This window comes from Musca autumnalis, unplaced genomic scaffold (genome assembly GCF_047663935.1).
Source record: "Musca autumnalis isolate F117 unplaced genomic scaffold, ASM4766393v1 scaffold_2, whole genome shotgun sequence".
NCBI classification, from domain to species: Eukaryota; Metazoa; Arthropoda; class Insecta; order Diptera; family Muscidae; genus Musca; species Musca autumnalis.
In genome coordinates, this window is record NW_027411755.1 from 913,776 (window position 1) to 931,868 (window position 18,093).

Here is an 18,093-nt window from a genome sequence, read left to right on the forward strand (position 1 = left end):
TGTATACTTCCGGAAAACAACTCTGTGTGCGAGAAAAGATGGCAACTAGACACGAAAAAGTTTCAAAATATATAGCAGTTATATTATTAATAAATATATGTTTTACTGTTTGTAAATTAAATACAAACAATAAAAATAAATAATATATCAGATGTATGAATACATTTTACCTTTTAATGTTGTTGGTGTAAACAACAGCAATCGCAGTTGTCTTTATACAATAGTTCTGTTCCAATCATGGTACAATTACAAATGTAGATGCATCGGCGAATTGCTACAACAAAGCAACTTTTTTTTTGTAATGTAAAGGGGCGTTTACACTATCTATCAATGTCATATGAGCTGTCACTTCTTTTATCCATTCGACATCCTTTATGTTTGTCAAAGTCCATATCACTTTTAGTTTTTGCGTTCACACTAGCATACAATTTCATATGACCACAAAATATAAATCACGCAAATAACACAATTTATACTGTTAAAAACTTTAATCACACTCACATTTTCGTTTTCTTTACCTATTTCCTTCATTTTTTGGTAAAATTGTTTCTTCTAACAATTAATTTCCCAACTGCATACGAAAATACATGGCCGAATAGAGCGCTCCCTAAAGGGTTGTTTACACCATCTATCAATGTCGTATGAGATGTCAAATTTTCTACCTGTGAATGTTGTACACATGGTACAATGAAGTAGAGGTAGGCCAGGTATGAAAATCACTGAGAAATGCCACCCTGCAGCCATGGCTTAAAACGTCAAATGGCATGGTACAATAATAATGGTAGATGTACCTGCATAGCTATCCCGTATTACAAAAATATATGGAACTTAGAGCTTCACTTTTTATATGTTAAAAGTGTCATATAGTGTAAAAACATTTCTTTAGCTATGCTCCAGAATATTCTTGTTGGAAAACTGTTCCAAAAATTGCAAAAGTTCTTCCCAAACTTATTACAGTGAAAAAATGTCATTCACTTATTTTCTAATTGACAAGTTTGTCTAATCTGACATCGTGATTGCTGGCATCCGATTTGCAGATAAATGTCAGCACAATTTTTATAAAAAATGTAATTTTAACATTCCCGTACTTTTGGAACAAATTTAAATTAATATCAATATTTGATAAATCGTTCATTCGTAAGTTTTGCTAAAAAATCAACAATTTTATTTTGCCACGCGAATACACATTTTTTCCTTGTTTTCAATTTTAAGATATATGCTCTGTTCCCAAACCTGCAAGAATCTACTATTTTTTACTACGATAACATTTTTTCCTTTATGTTATCGGAAAATATAGTAAAAATTAGTAGATTTTTGGAGTTCTGGAACAAAGCAATAGTGTTACAGCAGAAGTTTTTTGTTGGAACAATTCAGCGATACATCTACCTTTATGATTGCATAATGTCAACAACAGTACAAAATGTCAACCCTGCTTTTGACAGATTAGGCCATAAAAAGAAAAAAAAATTGTAATCAGCTGTTAGCTGTGGCCTACCTTCACTTTATTCTACCATGGTTGTACACATAGTGTGACCACTATGAAAATTTTCATCTATCAAAATGATTTGGCAACTCATATGTACATTTTTCATTTAGGGAGCGCTCTATTTGATACGGCATTCTCGTATGTAAACATAAATTTATCAGCTGTTTTCTGGCATTCTCAAAAAAAATTGAAAAACAAAATCTTTTAAAAAAGAAAATGGAAAGTTATGTATATTTAAGTATTTAGAAAAGTAAATAAAGGGTGTTTATAATGTAATTTTCAGATCGATTGGTCGAAAGGAGCAGTGTTGGAAATTATTGCTTTGTGGCAAAACATGAATGCCTCTATAACCCCAAAAACCAATTCTACCACAACAAACATGCTAGATTATCGATTGTGTTTGTCTATAAAGCGAACACATGCTATCTCTTACTTACCGAATCATATGGTTTTTTGTTTTGATTTTTCATGGCGAATTCCTAGTTTTTTGACGTTTTACATTCGATTAGCTGGGCTGAGGCATCTACCTTGGTAATTGTGCCATGGTTGCAATACATTTTTAGTGGGAGACACAAATCTAAAGCTGAAAACACATCCAACGTTTGGGTAAAGTTTTGTGTCATATCTAGTAGATGCATAAAAGACAAAGTGCTGCCAAGTTTAATGTTGTCTTAAAGTATGAAGCTTTGAAGTGCGATTCCTTTTTACTTCAGAAATGAAGCAAGGCAAGAAAGCCGAGGCTTCTTATGTACCGAGGCCTTTATTTTCGGTAAGTTCAACTAAGATAATTAAAATTATTCCTTATTGCAAATATTTTTTCAAGGGGAAGTATAAGGAGAATAGAAAATATTCGGCAAGTTCAACTAAATTAATATTAAACTCCGTACACACTAGAGCTTTTTTGCCGGGTTAACCTTCTTTATGAGGATTTAGTTGACGTATACCTAATGGAATTGACATTTGAAACCCAAACCCACTGGGTTAACCCGGTTATATGTAAACGGCCTATTAAATACAAAAATGATTCTAAAACACTACATAAATGGGTAAATGAGAAATTATCATAATACAATAATATACAGGTAGAATTAAGTGCCAGCTGTTTTGATTCTCCTGTAATACAAGTGTCAAATTCCAAAAGACATTTTCTATTCTTATAGCTCATTTAGACTAGCCATAAATCCTCGACTAGATTTAATAAATCAAGTACAAATCTCATTGCATTTAGATATACATTTTGGAGGATTTAAATGACAGTCAGCTGATTTCAGTTCATAGCAGAATTACCAAGGTAGATGCATCAGCCCATATGATCGAATTTGAAACGTCAAAAGAATTTTTTGTAAATTGAATTCGTCTCAAAAACATACGTCAATTTACAAATTTGTTGTTTAATACTGAAAATGTTAGCACATTATGCCACTAATGCTAACTAAAGAGCAAATAAAGAATTTTTTAAAATTTTGTCCATCTAAAATAAATAAACGAATTATTTTATCGTTTAGATATCATAAATATTAGTCTTGGTTGATTAAAATCAACTTTGTACGTCAAAACAAATTTGCATTTTAAATTATTTTTAGTGTTACAATTCAGCGATGCATCTACCTTGTTTCTTGTGCCAGCTTGCGACTTTTTGTATTTTCTAGAAACATGTTGCAAAAAACAGATTTAAAACAAATCCACATATTATGAACATATTTGTGCGTTTTTTGTTATATGCACAACTAAAGAGAATACGTTTTTGAAGAATAGGGCCTTTCTCTATCACTAGTCTGAATATATAACATGAACAAAAACAAAATATGTAATGTCTTGTTCAGACTGACGGTAATTAGCTCTCTATTCGTTGTTCGACCCCAAATTACGATATAATTACTTCATTTCCCATACAAAATTTTGAGAACGAACAACGATTTTTGTACATTGTTCAATTTAAATTACTCTCAGAACGACGATAAAATATGTCCCATCTCTAGCAAATGAGAGAATTTATCGAAATAAATTAATTATGACAGAAAAAATATAAAATTTAAAAATTTATTAAAAACCCAAATATTTTTAGAAAAACTGCAAAACGTGAATGAAAAGTAGACGGTTTAACGACTACACCTTTTTCAGATGTAAATCGAATCACTTTATTTGTAATTCGAGAATTCCATTTGTAATTCGAAACATTTCAATTGTAATTCGAATTATTCCATTTGTAATTCGAATTATTCTATTTGTTATTCGAATTATTCCATTTGTAATTTGAATTATTCCATTTGTAATTCGAATTATTCTATTTGAAATTCGAATTATTCCATTTGTAATTCGAATGATTTCATGTGTAATTTCAATTGGAATAATTCGAATTACAAGTGGAATAATTCGAATTACAACTAAAACAATTCGAATTACAAATAAAATAATTCAAATTACAAATAGAATAATTCGAATTGCAAATAGAATAATTCGAATTTCAAATGGAATAATTCGAATTACAAATGGAATAATTCGAATTTCAAATGGAATAATTCGAATTACAAATGGAATTCTCGAATTACAATTAAAATGTTATGAATTACAAATAGAATAATCGAATTACAAATGAAATGTTACTAATTACAACTGGAATGTTTCGAATTACATGTGAAAAGGTGTAGTATACATTCAAATTATAGCAAATTTTCTCTTCTCTTTTACTACAGCTGAATTTCTTGTCCATCGTCTTAAATTCGCGTACAAATTTAGAAACAAAAATCAAATGCCTGCCAGAAAGTCTGTATACCAAAAAGTTATTTTGGCAGGTCTCTCTCTCGATAATTTTGAAAATAGAAAAATTAAAAAATGTGCTCAAAACAAGAAAATTGTGAGATAAAATAGAAAAGATGAATGAAAATAATATTATTTAATATTAAATAGATATCTGAAAGATGGTCAAATATTTTTTCACTTTATTATACTCGTCTTTTGGTTGAAACTTTCATTAAATTCAGCAAATAAAAAGTATGAAAATATGAATCATGTTGCTCTGAATTGTGTAATTCGGGTTAATTCGTGTACATAATTATGAGAGCGAACCACGTGATTGAAATGCTGGTATGAACATGGCATAAACAAAAAGAAATCGACAATTTTCATTCCTAATGGCTATAACACACCATATGCTTTCTCACATGTATGTTGTCACTTTAGGTATACTAATATACAGACCACAGTAATTTGTGGTTACCTGCATCATTCATAGCTGCATTTTGGCGTTTCCTGACCAAAAACAATTAGTAAGGCTACTATTCTCTAGATTCCTTCCAATTTATTGTGTTTTAGTGCACACTCAATAGCTGCATTTTAGACATAGCTGCATCAACATTTTGGGGATTTTACTTCAATCTGGTTGTAAAATTTGTATATATCTGCACATGAAAAAATTAATTTGTTTGCTTACTCAAAACACGAACAAAATTCAACCTCTCTGATTTTGTATTGATATGAACTGTGCTAAGCAAAGGCAACACAAAAAAGAGAACGCAAAGTAAAAAATTATAATGTTTTTCTCCCGAACTTGAAATGATCTTAACTTTAATATTATTCAAACATTGCTTTTTGCTGCACATCACATGCACGTAAGTAATATTGAAGATATCTGCTTCGGTGGGCAAGTAAGAAAATTTAAGCTTCCTGCATTTTGGGCATTCCTGCACAAGAAGTCGTGCAATTTCTGAATGTGCAGGTAAGCAAAAATACTGTATATCCATATTTGTACAACTGGTTTTGCAGTTATAGCTGGGTACACATTGTCAGTTTTGAATGACAGCTTTGTTGTTGCTTGCTAGTGTGGCCGTTCATTTTTGTCATTCATCATGCAACCACAAAATATTTTGTGGTTGCTGGACCGTTGGACAGTTATCGATAACTGCGAAATATCGACATTCAAAACTGACAATGTGTACTGCTCTTATCGGGACGCCTACATCACACAGGCAAGTTTTGGGTTTTTGACAATCAATATATGTACTCAACTGTCCTGCCATGTGTAAAAGCAGGGTTAGAGGAATGGATTGGAAACATTAAGTGGGATACACACAATCAGGGTTGACTGTCAGTTTTGCTCAAATAATCGGTTGCTTGCCAGTGCGGCCGTTTTGTGGTTGCTGGACGGTTGGACAGTTATCGATAATTGCAAAAAATCGTCATTCAAAACTGACAATGTGTACTGCACTTTACGTTTGTTGTACAACAAATAAAAAATAATTGTATCATGGTAAATTATTGAAAAATCTATGGCAAAATCATTACATGGTAGGGCATAGCAAACAGCTGATTTAAATTTTTTCTATTGGGTTGTCTATTCTTTCAAATCAGTATTCACAAATTGTATATATATTGCTCTGTTCCAGAACCTGCAAGAAGCTACTATTTTTTACTACGATAACATTTTTTCATTTATGTTATCGGAAAAAATAGTAAAAATTAGTAGATTCTTGCAGTACTGGAACAAACCATATGTGTATAGTTTTGAAAATTATGACAAAATATTTTATACACATTAAAATTCAGTCGAAATGAAAATTGTTACTACAACATTTATTATTTATATTTATTACAACATTGTGATGATATAAATTTTTGATCATATACAGAAGCTGACTCTGTAAAGAAAACTTAAGGCCTGGGTACATAAGCTGCCTCCCCTGGTTGCCTTGCTTTTCTGTTTATTTTCTGACATAACAAAAATAAAAGAATAAAGAAGGCCGAGCCAATTTCGAACTATCTTGCCCTTTTCTTTTTCATTCTTTTATCAGAAGCAATCAAGGTAAGCAGGCGAGGTTGCTTATGTACCCAAGCCTTTAAGGCCTGCGTACATAAGCTGCTCTGCCTGATTCCCTTGCTTTCCTGCTTCATTTTTGACATAATAAAAATAAAAGAATAAAGAAGGCCGAGTACAACCTGTTGCATATTCTGTTATGGTAATTCTGACAGGATAAGCAAATACACCCAGGCCTTGTTTTTCACAATTTGTTTTCACCTACCTTCCAAATTATTGTACCATGGGAAAAATCTATCGAAATATTGGTGAAACTATAGGTAGAACATATTAGTCCATACATAGATTGATAATTTACTATAAACAACCCGGAATTTGTACGTCTAAGCCAGATCTGGACACTATATTGAAGCCAAAGCTTTGCAATCTCAGCAGTATGCTTTGAAACGTTATCTTGTTGCAAACAAAATATCGTAGCTAAGCCGTGTTTTTCTACACTTTGGTTCAAATTCTGTTTCAAGATGTTTAGGTAAACATACTTGTCCTTTCCTTCCTTTGTCCGCTCCTCCCGTTCTGATAATATTTTTGAACGTCCACATCTGGGCTTTGACGTAAAAATTCCGGTTTGTTTATAGTTAATCATCACTCTCTACATCGACTTAAGGTGAGAAAACAATGAGAAATTCATGCTTATCCAAACCTGAATTTGTGTAAAGAAATGCAGGATCGCATTTGAATTAGGTAGTACTTGGCCTTTATTCATTTACATAAAATTGAGCGTGAAGCAAACAACAAAAGTCATTGTCATGTTTCTACCATTATATGTTCTACGTACAGTTTCACCAATATTTCGATAACTTTTTCCATATTTTACCTAGAATTTTCCTTTTGTCAATGCTAATTAATTTGCCCTTGTTTTCCATTCTTGAAATAGTTTACTTTTTTAAGTAAAGCTCACAGAATGATCAGTTGTGACAATATTGATTAAAAAATGGGAGAAAAGTGAAAAAAAAAAATAAAAAAAACTAACTAACTTTTTGGGCCTCTAATTTATTAGTTGTAAAGCTATAAACACATCCAACGTTTGAGTAAAGTTTTGTGTCATTTCTGGTAGATGAATAAGAGACAAAGTGTTGTCAAGTTTCAACATTTTCTTTGTTCTTCTACCAGAAATGACACAAAACTTTACTCGAACATTGGACATGTTTTCAGCTTAAGGTAGAAACACAATGAATTGCGTCGCTTTTTCACGCTCAGTTTCATGTAAATATAACTAATAGGTAGCTACCTACCCGGTTACCTAGGGCTAGAAATTACGGGCATATGTCGCGGTCCTCACTAGAGCGATTTCAATGAAATCATTTTATGAAATTAGGCTTATATCGAGTTCCCCACTACCACAATACCATAAAAATATTTAGTATGGAATCGAGGAATAAAGTACAAAGTGCTGCCAAGTTTCAATTTTTCTTTATTCTTCTACCAGAAGTGACACAAAACTTTACTCAAATGTTGGATGTGTTTTCAGCTTAAGAACGCATAATTTCATTAAATTATTTCATTGCAATCGCTCTAGTGTGGACCGGGACTATGGAACTCGAGCTAGAGATCCATAATTTCATGAACTTTTTTCAATGAAATCACTCTAGTGTGGACCGGAACATACTAAAGTAAATTTATGAAATTGTTGTAGTGGGGAACTCGATGTAATAGCTGGTTTATACTTATGCTCCGAAATCCTGAAATTCACCCCGTTGTTAGTCCCAATTTACATTAGGCGAGTTTAGTTGCGGCAATTGTCAGTTTGATGGAGAGAGAGGTGAGGTATATGGTAACCCTTTGCCTCTCAACACCCTCTCTCACCCACAAACTGACAATTGCCGCAAGTAAACTCGCCTAATGTAAATTGGGACTTAACACTTATTTTTTGTTGATTTCAAACAAGGCATATTTATATGAGGTAGAAGCATGATGAAATAATAAGGTGGCGTAAAATGACCAGATGATTGGTTTCAATCTGTCAAATTTTTTGTTATTGTGAATAAAATGTATGAAAACGTAAACAAACGTTTTGACATATTGAAGAATTTTTGGCAAAAACAGAGTTGTATTTGTGCTACTTACGTGACCTGTTAAATAGATCTTGGGTAGAAGCGACAATCAGCTGTATTCGCACTTTTTTGTAAATTTAGTTTTCAAAATATACTGATGAAATTTGAAACTTCGAAATTTGCTACCATAAAATACTGCTTTTCATCCTAAAAGTGTTATAAAAATTACCTACGAGAGTTCTGAATGCTTTACATTTATATTTTGATTCAAATTTGTTATATTTTAGAGGATTTTCAAAATGTATTTATGTTTTTCCTAAAAATTTTTGGAACAACAATGTTGTTTTTGTAAATTTGTTAGTTGTTGTAATTCATACATATACATGTTAAGGGCTGTTTACATCATATATCAATGTCATATGAGCTGTCATTTCTTTCACCCATTCGACATTCTCTATGTTTGTCAAAATTGACGTCATCCATACAACTTTCAATTTGTGCGTTCATACCTACAAGTGTTATTTTCGTATGACATAACCTAAAAATATAAAAACAGCTGTTTTTGTCATTGTTTACATTTTTTTGTTGAGTTGCAAATTTGGGCAGATTTTAATTTTGGTTCAAGGAAAATGAATATCTAGCATGTTTGTTGTGGTAGAATAGGTTTTGGGGTTATATAGGCATTCATGTTTTTGCCACAAAGCAATCATTTCCAAGACTGCTTCTTTCGACCAATCGATCTGAAAATAATATTATAAACACCCTTTATTTACTTTTCTAAATATTTAAATATACATAACTTTCCATTTTCTTTTTTAAAAGATTTTGTTTTTCAATTTTTTGAGAATGCCAGAAAACAGCTGATAAATTTATGTTTACATACGAGAATGCCGTATCAAATAGAGCGCTCCCTAAATGAAAAATGTACATATGAGTTGCCAAATCATTTTGATAGATGAAAATTTTCATAGTGGTCACACTATGTGTACAACATTCGCAGGTAGAAAATTTGACATCTCATACGACATTGATAGATGGTGTAAACAACCCTTTAGTTGTTGTAATTCATACATATACCCATGGTAGAATAAAGTAAAGGTAGGCCACAGCTAACAGCTACAATTTTTTTCTTTTTATGGCCTAATCTGTCAAAAGAAGGGTTGACATTTTGTACTGTTTTTGACATTATGCAATCATAAAGGTAGATGTATCGCTGAATTGTTCCAACAAAAAACTTCTGCTGTAACACTATATCTTAAAATTGAAAACAAGGACAAAAAATGTGTATTCGCGTGGCAAAATAAAATTGTTGATTTTTTTTAGCAAAACTTACGAATGAACGATTTATCAAATATTGATATTAATTTAAATTTGTTCCAAAAGTACGGGAATGTAAAAATTACTATTTTTGTAAAAATTCTGCTGACATTTATCTGCAAATCGGTTGCCAGCAATCACGATGTCAGATTAGCCAAACTTGTCAAGTAGAAAAAAGTGAATGACATTTTTCCACTGTCATAAGTTTGGGAAGAACTTTTGCTATTTTTGGAACACTTTTCCAACGAGAATATTCTGGAGCATAGCTAAAGAAATGTTTTTACACTATATGGCACTTTTAACATATAAAAAGTGAAGCTCTAAGTTTCATATGTTTTTGTAATACGGGATAGCTATGCAGGTACATCTACCATTATTATTGTACCATGCCATTTGTCGTTTTAAGGGGTAGGGTACACTATATGTAAATGTCATATGACACGAAATAAAAACATTCCATATCTACCCACGCAGGCAATGTGGAGACGTAATTTTATTACATTTTTGCTGGTGTGGACGCACAAAGTAAATGGCGTAAGGAAAATCCCTAATATTGCACATATTAGCGACTATATAATGATGGAAAATTTCATGTCATGTGACATTTACATATAGTGTAAACTACCCCTAAGCCATGGCTGCAGGGTGACATTTCTCAGTGATTTTCATACCTGGTCAAAGACATAAATACAACAAGATAAGACATTTCTTTTGCTATCATTTTTCAGTGAATGGCTTTTGAATTTAACATAATGTTATATCACGATATGGGGATATAACATTTTTTTCTTTTATACATTTTTACGTATTTATCCGAACTTACCGATCCAATTGACATGGAATTATTCTTGAATAGATCCTTGAATATATAAATTTCGTTTCTGATACCATTACATGAAATGTTCCTCCTTGGTTGCGATTTTGAATTAACTGCAACCTGTTAAGGGTAATGTTTCTATACAAAGTTTCGTAAACATTTTTTTGTTGCATGCATTTTGTCATGTCTTAGTTGTATTTATGTCTTTGACCTGGTCTACCTCCACTTTATTGTACCATGCATATACCTTTGCCTTGCATCTACGTGTAAAAAAATTGTACCATGAACCAAGGCACATTTAGATAAGGTAGGAGTGACAATCAGCTGTATTTTTACTTTTTTTTGTAAATTTTGTGGCAACAACGGTCACACTAATTGCCAGTAATTTGGGGAGTCTCTAGTTGTCTCTTTTTTGCAATACGTGAGCGAATTTAATTTCAAAAGAAATTCGTCTTATCAAACATGTAAAAATCCAGTGGATTTTGGAGCATGAGTATCAATTTAGTATTAGATCAGATGTTTTTCAATCATCTATTGATTGTCAGTTGGCCAATGTTTGTTTTTTGTCGAAAAATGCTATAAATATTGCGTTTTCGTCATTTATTAATTATTTTATTAATTTATTATTTATCTTTTTATTTATTTTACTTAAAATTGTGTTACTTTTCCACTGCTTTCAATTAAGTTTTTCTTTCACATATTGGCGCCAATGTTTTTGTTTCAACTCCCACCCAGCAAAAAATGTTGGAAGTTGTGCAATTGGAGTTATGATTTCACAACATCTTTCGATGTAGTCCAACAGAGTTATGAAAAATGCACTCCGTTCGATACATTTTATAAGCAGCTGCTGTAGAGATCCCTACAGAAAAAACAGTTGGTTGATCCCTACACGTTTCTTCAAAAGATAAGCAAGAGCGTATACATTTCGAAGAATTATGCTAAGTTTACATTTACGAAATCCACTCGATTTCATCTGTCAATTCCATAGCTCAAACGTCAAATGAAATCGCATCTGAAATCCATTGGATTTCATTTGACGTTTAACCTATGGATTTGACAGATGAAATCGAGTGGATTTCGTAAATATAAACATAGCATAAGTTATAAAATAAAGAAATAACAACTTAAGTTGCGAACATTTTTGCGGTAATTCACGAGACGGAAATTTTTAATGGAGTGGAGTTGGAGTCCATGTCGTGAGCAGAACTAGTGATGGGAAGGCAACATAAAAACATTAGGATGATGAAAGAAAATCAGATGCGCTTGGATTAAATCGAGAGCGGAGGAAGTAAGCTCAAATGTGATCGAATTTAATGGAAACTTTTTTAATTTGTGTTTATATAATAAAGTTCATTGTGTTCTTGTTTTACACAAATAAAAAATGAATTTTATTTATTTTGGGATACTTCGCTTGCATTTTAATTGTATTTTTAGACTGATTAAAAATGCAATCCGAAGAGTGTCTTTAAATTCAATCCAAAACACTACATCAAAAGCTGTGGTTTGGATCGATAATGGAGGGCATCCTAGCTGTGTGCTGTGGAAGCAAAATGGAGTGCATCCTAGCTGCGCACTCTCTTGTAAAATTCATAGGAAAAGATGTACTCCAACGGAAAATGTACCGTACACTTGTTGTGATTCAACTGCATCCGCGGATGCAAACTTTTTGCTGGGTATGCACACGCAGCTGTGAAAATCACTGTGCACAAATGTAAGGATTAATGAAGTGACGTTATATTCGTTATTCCGATAAGCTACGATACGTTTCCAACTAATTACGAAAAACAATTTTCTTGAGTATCGTCCAGATACGTCACGATACTGTTGTCGATAATCTCGTTTCTCAGTTGTAGTCAGTCACTTCGTGCTGTTCGTGTTGAAGACATTAGAGGATTGGAGTTTGAGCATTTTTAAAGCAAAAAGGAGTGAATATTTTAAACAAAATTATCCCGTGCTGTGCCATTTCTGGAAACGAAATAAATGTAAGTTTTAATATATGAAATTTAGGTTATGTGTTATTTAAAAACTGTTAAGGTCCGTCGATTGGGAAGAATGGATGAGACAAAGAGAAATTCGCAAACGTTTTTTTGCATTGTTATACACATACTTTGTGCAAATTTTTCTGTACGTGTGTGTGTATTCGCAAACATGTTCGCACAAATGAAGAAAAATCGAAGTCATTGGTAGAGAAATGCCTGCCAAAAATTGTTCAAAAGAATAATTTATGGGGGATAAAATGGAAATGTATGGAATTTTGTAGTAGTTTTTATCCTTAAATCCGTCTGAATCATCCATTTCAAATTTTAAACTCTGATTCATGTCGATTGTCGGCAGAGCCGTGTTGAGTCACGCAACGTCGAGAAGCGACCGGACAAAGAGAATCCATTGAGTGAATGAAAGTGGTGTTGAGTAGATAAAAAGAGTGTGGAAAAAGCGCTCGATGTTGAATGTCATTTTCACATATTCGTTTTCAGTTGCTTGAGTGGAACTGGTGTGTGCGGCAGTCTGGAAAAGTTTTCGGTAGTTTTTGTTTTTGCAGTATTTATTTGCTGATTAAAGTAGTAGTTGGATAGCGGCTGCGTTGGCATTGCACAAAAGAAAGTAAAAATAAAAATGTTTGAATTGTTTTTCTCAACTACAATCTACTGATATATTATCAATCCCGAATGAAACAACGATTCTTATATATTTTTCTTCTTGTTTTTTTGCAGTTAGAGATTATTTGCTGTATTATAAGTGTTAACGTGTAGTTTTCCCCGTTTTCAAGTGAAGTTAACCGCTAAAAATCAAATATGAGCTGGCAAGATTATGTTGACAACCAATTGATGGCCTCGCAATGCGTCACCAAAGCCTGCATCGCCGGTCATGACGGAAACGTTTGGGCATCTTCTAAAGGTTTCGAGGTAAGTAGTAGACATAGTTTGTAAGTAAAATACTATATGGGCGTGACTCCTTAATACACACTTCTGATTTTGAGTCGATATTCTTATATTGACAGTCGTCAGCGCAGTGTTGGTTCAATACGATATATCATCACGAAATAATTCAAATTTGGTATTAAGAAGAAACTAATTGAAAGCAAACGCCCTTCACGCACGTCACACTCTCCACCTTCAACAAACGAAAATCCTCGCAATTGCTGCCACCACCACCGACAGTAGCTATCTATCTTCGTGTATTTTGCTCCCTACTTTTACATTTCCTTTCTTAACGATGGCGACAAACTTCAGCGGATGGAGAGCTTGTGGCGCTTTAAGAAACAGGAAAAGCACAGGTCTTTTTTACGATTTTTGAACGACACAAGAATTTTAATTTTCTTAATATGGTCGTAATCGATGATAAGGAGAAGAGGGCGGTGTCCGCTCTATCGCAATCGGCTGTCGAAAACAATAAATTTGATATATTATTTCCTGTAAAAGGCTGTTCGTTATTGCTATGATAATCACAACCAAACACGACTTATCCACCCCAGCGTGAAGAAACACATAAACAATTTATATATAGACATGTGTATGTATATAAATAAGTATTAACATATGTGCGTGCATTCAAATATGCAACGATTGTGCATTTTCTTATATTTGGGAGTTTTTAGTTAAACTAACATATTCTCCATAAACCTTTTCAATAAGTGCCATCGAGTGTGGGATTTGTTTCCTCCCTGCTATAATCTTAATATGTTATTACCATATTTTCAACATGTGTGTGCATATACATAATTCTAAATTTACGACACGACGCGTTGGTCACAATTCCACTTATCAGGAAATCTTCATGGGGGTTGTGAAAAAATTTCCAAATTGGGAATTTTATAAAAATAAACCATCCGTCCAGTGCAATATATCCACCCAAGACATGTTGAATCATTAGATTTGTGATTCACGCCTTAGCACTGACCACAACTATTTATTTTTAAAAATAAGTCAAATATAAACATACACAAGAGCTGCAACATTTGGAGAAGTTGTATTTTTAGAATAAATGTGCCATGAGAACAGACATAGGAAATGTGTGAATACGATTCGACGATAACATTGATCACTATTAGTTTGATTGTTAATGGCTGAAAAAAGGGATGATGGATGTTACTGCATTTGGTAATAGCTATCTACAAGTACACCCTAATGAGCAGCAGATGGTGCTGCTGAGAACAAAGGACAACTAAAGATACTGCATCTCATGGTGGGGGCTGATCTATTATATCTTGCCACTGGTGCCGTGCTTTATATCTTTAGAATACACAAACCCCCACATATTTTTATCAAGGCTGACTAGTCAAATTCAGATCAGAACACGCGGCTGTTTGCCAAAAAAATTATTGTCGTGAATGGAAAATATTATTCTTTCGTTTTTCCGATATATGCAAAATGATTAAAAAATTTTGCAGTTTGTGGTAAATTTTATACACATATAGTATGTATAGATTGACATATGCACAGCACACTTTCACACGCCCATTGTATATTCATAACGCTCAACCGGCATCGTGTATATTTTTTCTTATCTATCTTGTATGCTTCTTTCGTTTCGTTTTTTTGCAATCTTTTTTATCCATGTTTCGCGTGTCTCTCGCTCTTCACTATTATTCTGCACTCGGTTGGTTCTCTTTATTCCATTTTATGTATTCCATTTTTACTTCTTTGGTTGGTATATATGTATGGTAAAATGGGAATTGAGTGAGACGAGGCATTTGCTGCTGATAGTAGACTTTTCGTATTGCCAAAAACCGGCTGCTTGTTGTCAAAATGGCCGCCTTGTGGATACAGATAGGGGAGAGAGGGGCAAAAGATACAATGTGAGTGAAAACGGAGTTGTCTCAAATGCAAGTTCCATTGTCTGCTTGTTATACTTGTTAACGCCGCCGCTGTCGTCGCGTCGTTGTCAGTTGTGGCGTATTTGAGTGACATTGAAATTTTTGCAAGAAAAACAAAATTATCCGATTCTCAAGGGTGGTGGTGTGGCGGTGGTAGATTACACTCGCTCACACATAATTATGTTACTAGTATTGTGTTTAAAAATGGGTAGGTCGAATGAAGGTAGGTGGTGGGTGGTTAGACATTGTGTATGCGTGAGTGTTGCACCCCCCGTATAAATATCTATACGTATGTTTATATACACATTTGAGTGTCAATGGTCCTTTTTAATAACATGTATATTTTTATTTCAGGTAACAAAGGATGAACTTTCAAAACTCATTCCTGGATTTGAGAAGCCAGAACTCCTAACCAGCAATGGTGTAACACTGGCCGGCCAAAGATATATCTATTTGTCCGGTACAGATCGTGTTGTCCGCGCCAAGTTTGGACGTAGTGGAGTACATTGCATGAAAACTACCCAAGGTTAGTAGTGACAGTAGTCTTCGTATAACAATTTTTCTATACGGAATTTTTGTTTGATTTATTTTGCGTGTATATGACAGTTTTTTTTGTGATGCTGTTGTCACAACGCATTCACTTATTCGCTTTGCAAACATTTCTATTTATAGTCATTTATCTATTTGTGTATTAAGTCAACAACATTATATTTGTATAGACAAATACTTAAATGATGTAGGCCATTTATTTAAGGCGCGACACTATTTTAGGCATTTTAAAAATACAATTACTAGTTTTGGCGTAATAAATGTAAAATTTTTTTATATTTTGCAGCCGTGATCGTTTCCATCTATGAGGACCCCGTTCAACCACAACAGGCCGCATCCGTTGTAGAGAAACTTGGAGATTATCTGATCACCTGTGGGTACTAGAAAATAATAAAAAATACTATACACATAACACATAAAAGTAATTATAATATTAATAAACGAAAAATATCATAAAATTATTATTTGATAAACACTTTTGGAATTTTCATACAAAAGAATAAATAAATAAAAAAAAAAACAAATAAAATATATCTTATAATATTAAATGCAATTTTTTTTTGTAGTACAGCAGAATTAGTCGAAATTAGTTTTAAAACAATTTTCTTTCGCACCATTTATGTGCCGGACTAGAGTAATTTCATTGAAATATGCGCCATTTTTGTGGAAATTTTACAACTTTTTGTGTACGGGAACGGGTTTTCGGGTAAAATGTGTAAAAGTCGTAAAAATTGTAAAAACTTTTTAGTTCTGGAACAAAGCTATAATTTCAAGAAACTAGTGTACACGGTTTCAGTTGTTCGTATTTGCTTTGTTGCAATATTTGTATGAAACAAATAGTCCGTTTTATTTTACATTTTCTTTTACTTTCATGTCAAAATTTTAGTAAAGTTACTCTTAATGTCACCCGGGACATACTAGGGTAATTTTATGAAATGGCAGTAGTGTGGAACTTGAAGCAATTGAAATGTCTTGAGATGTGTAAAATTTTCTACACATACGCATAGTCAAGGCACATTTATAGAAGGTAGAAGTGACAATCAGCTGTATTTTTACTTTTTTTTTGTAAATTTGGTTTTCAAAATGTAATAGGGTCTACTCGTGAAATTTGAAACTTCGAAATTTGCTACCATAAAATACTTCTTTTCATCATAAACCTGTAATAAAAATTACCTACGAGAGTTCTGAATGCGTTATATTTACATTTTTATTCAAATTTGTTCTATTTTAGATGATTTTCAAAATGTATTTGTTTTTCCTGAAAAAAGTTTTCGAACGACCCTATTATTCGAAATTTATCTTTGACAATTAATTTTCAATAACAACAATGTTGTTTTTGTAAATTTGTTAGTTGTTGTAATTCATGCATATACCTTATATGAACAAAGACATAAAGTAATAAAGACCTGACAAAATGCATGCAACAAAAAAATGTTTACGATACTTTGTATAGAAACATTACCCTTAACAGGTTGCAGTTAATTCAAAATCGCAACCAAGGAGGAACATTTCATGTAATGGTATCAGAAACGAAATTTATATATTCAAGGATCTATTCAAGAACAATTCTATGTCAATTGGAACGGTAAATTCGGTTAAATACGTAAAAATGTATAAAAGAAAAAAATGTTATATCACCATATCGTAACATAACATTATGTTAAATTCAAAAGCCATTCACTGAAGAATGATAGCAAAAGAAATGTCTTATCTTGTTGTATTTATGTCTTTGATATGAATTTGCCTTGCGCATAGTTGTCATATTTGCAGTGTAATATGTACTACGTTTACATTTTCGAAATCCACTCGATTTTAATTGTCAATTCCTTTGCGAAAACGTGAAATTAAAACTCATCTGTAGGCATATTCTGTAACTTTTATCGATTGAAAAGTTGTTAAAATGTCTTTTGTTTTTGTAACAACTACAAAACAAATGACATTTTTGTAAAATAAACAATGAGTAAAGTTGTTAAAAAAGTAACTGAATAGGGGGGCTGAAATCCATTGGATTCCATTTAACGTTTGAGCAATGGAATTGACACTTGAAATCGAGTGGTTTTCGTAAATGTAATGCGACCCATACATTTACTGCCAAACTTATGCTGCCGATGAACCCCTTGTGAACGTGTGTGATGTTCCTTCAATCCATAATCCCAAAATTATAAATTTTCTTCTGAAACACGATTTTTAGTTGAGGTTTCAAAAAATTTTAATTTCGTTAAAACAATATGCCTGTCTGCGTACTCGATAATTTGTAATAATTATTACTAATGTTTCGAATTTTGACAGTTGTATAAAGTAAAAGTTTCT

The 18,093-nt window shown here is 32.6% G+C and overlaps 1 protein-coding gene across 2 annotated transcripts; it reads left to right on the plus strand.

The window, feature by feature from the left end:
- Positions 1-12,220: 12,220 nt before the first annotated feature.
- On the plus strand, positions 12,221-16,331 carry chic (profilin chickadee). 2 transcript variants are annotated; one of them, XM_073966518.1, is made up of 4 exons: positions 12,221-12,403; positions 13,133-13,324; positions 15,589-15,760; positions 16,070-16,331. In XM_073966518.1, the coding sequence occupies exons 2-4, from the start codon at positions 13,214-13,216 to the stop codon at positions 16,165-16,167; spliced, it is 381 nt and encodes a 126-aa protein (XP_073822619.1). In that variant the 5' UTR covers positions 12,221-12,403; positions 13,133-13,213; the 3' UTR covers positions 16,168-16,331. The 2 variants fall into 2 exon arrangements, with proteins under 2 accessions (XP_073822619.1, XP_073822620.1); XM_073966519.1 differs by lacking the exon at positions 12,221-12,403 and adding an exon at positions 12,864-13,022.
- Positions 16,332-18,093: the final 1,762 nt, after the last annotated feature.

Coding starts and splice junctions, on each gene's coding strand:
- chic (XM_073966518.1), top strand. CDS start 13,214: ATGAGCTGGCAAGATTATGTTGACAACCAATTGATGGCCTCGCAATGC. Junction 13,325..15,588: donor CATCTTCTAAAGGTTTCGAG/GTAAGTAGTAGA, acceptor TTTTTATTTCAG/GTAACAAAGGATGAACTTTC. Junction 15,761..16,069: donor TTGCATGAAAACTACCCAAG/GTTAGTAGTGAC, acceptor TATATTTTGCAG/CCGTGATCGTTTCCATCTAT.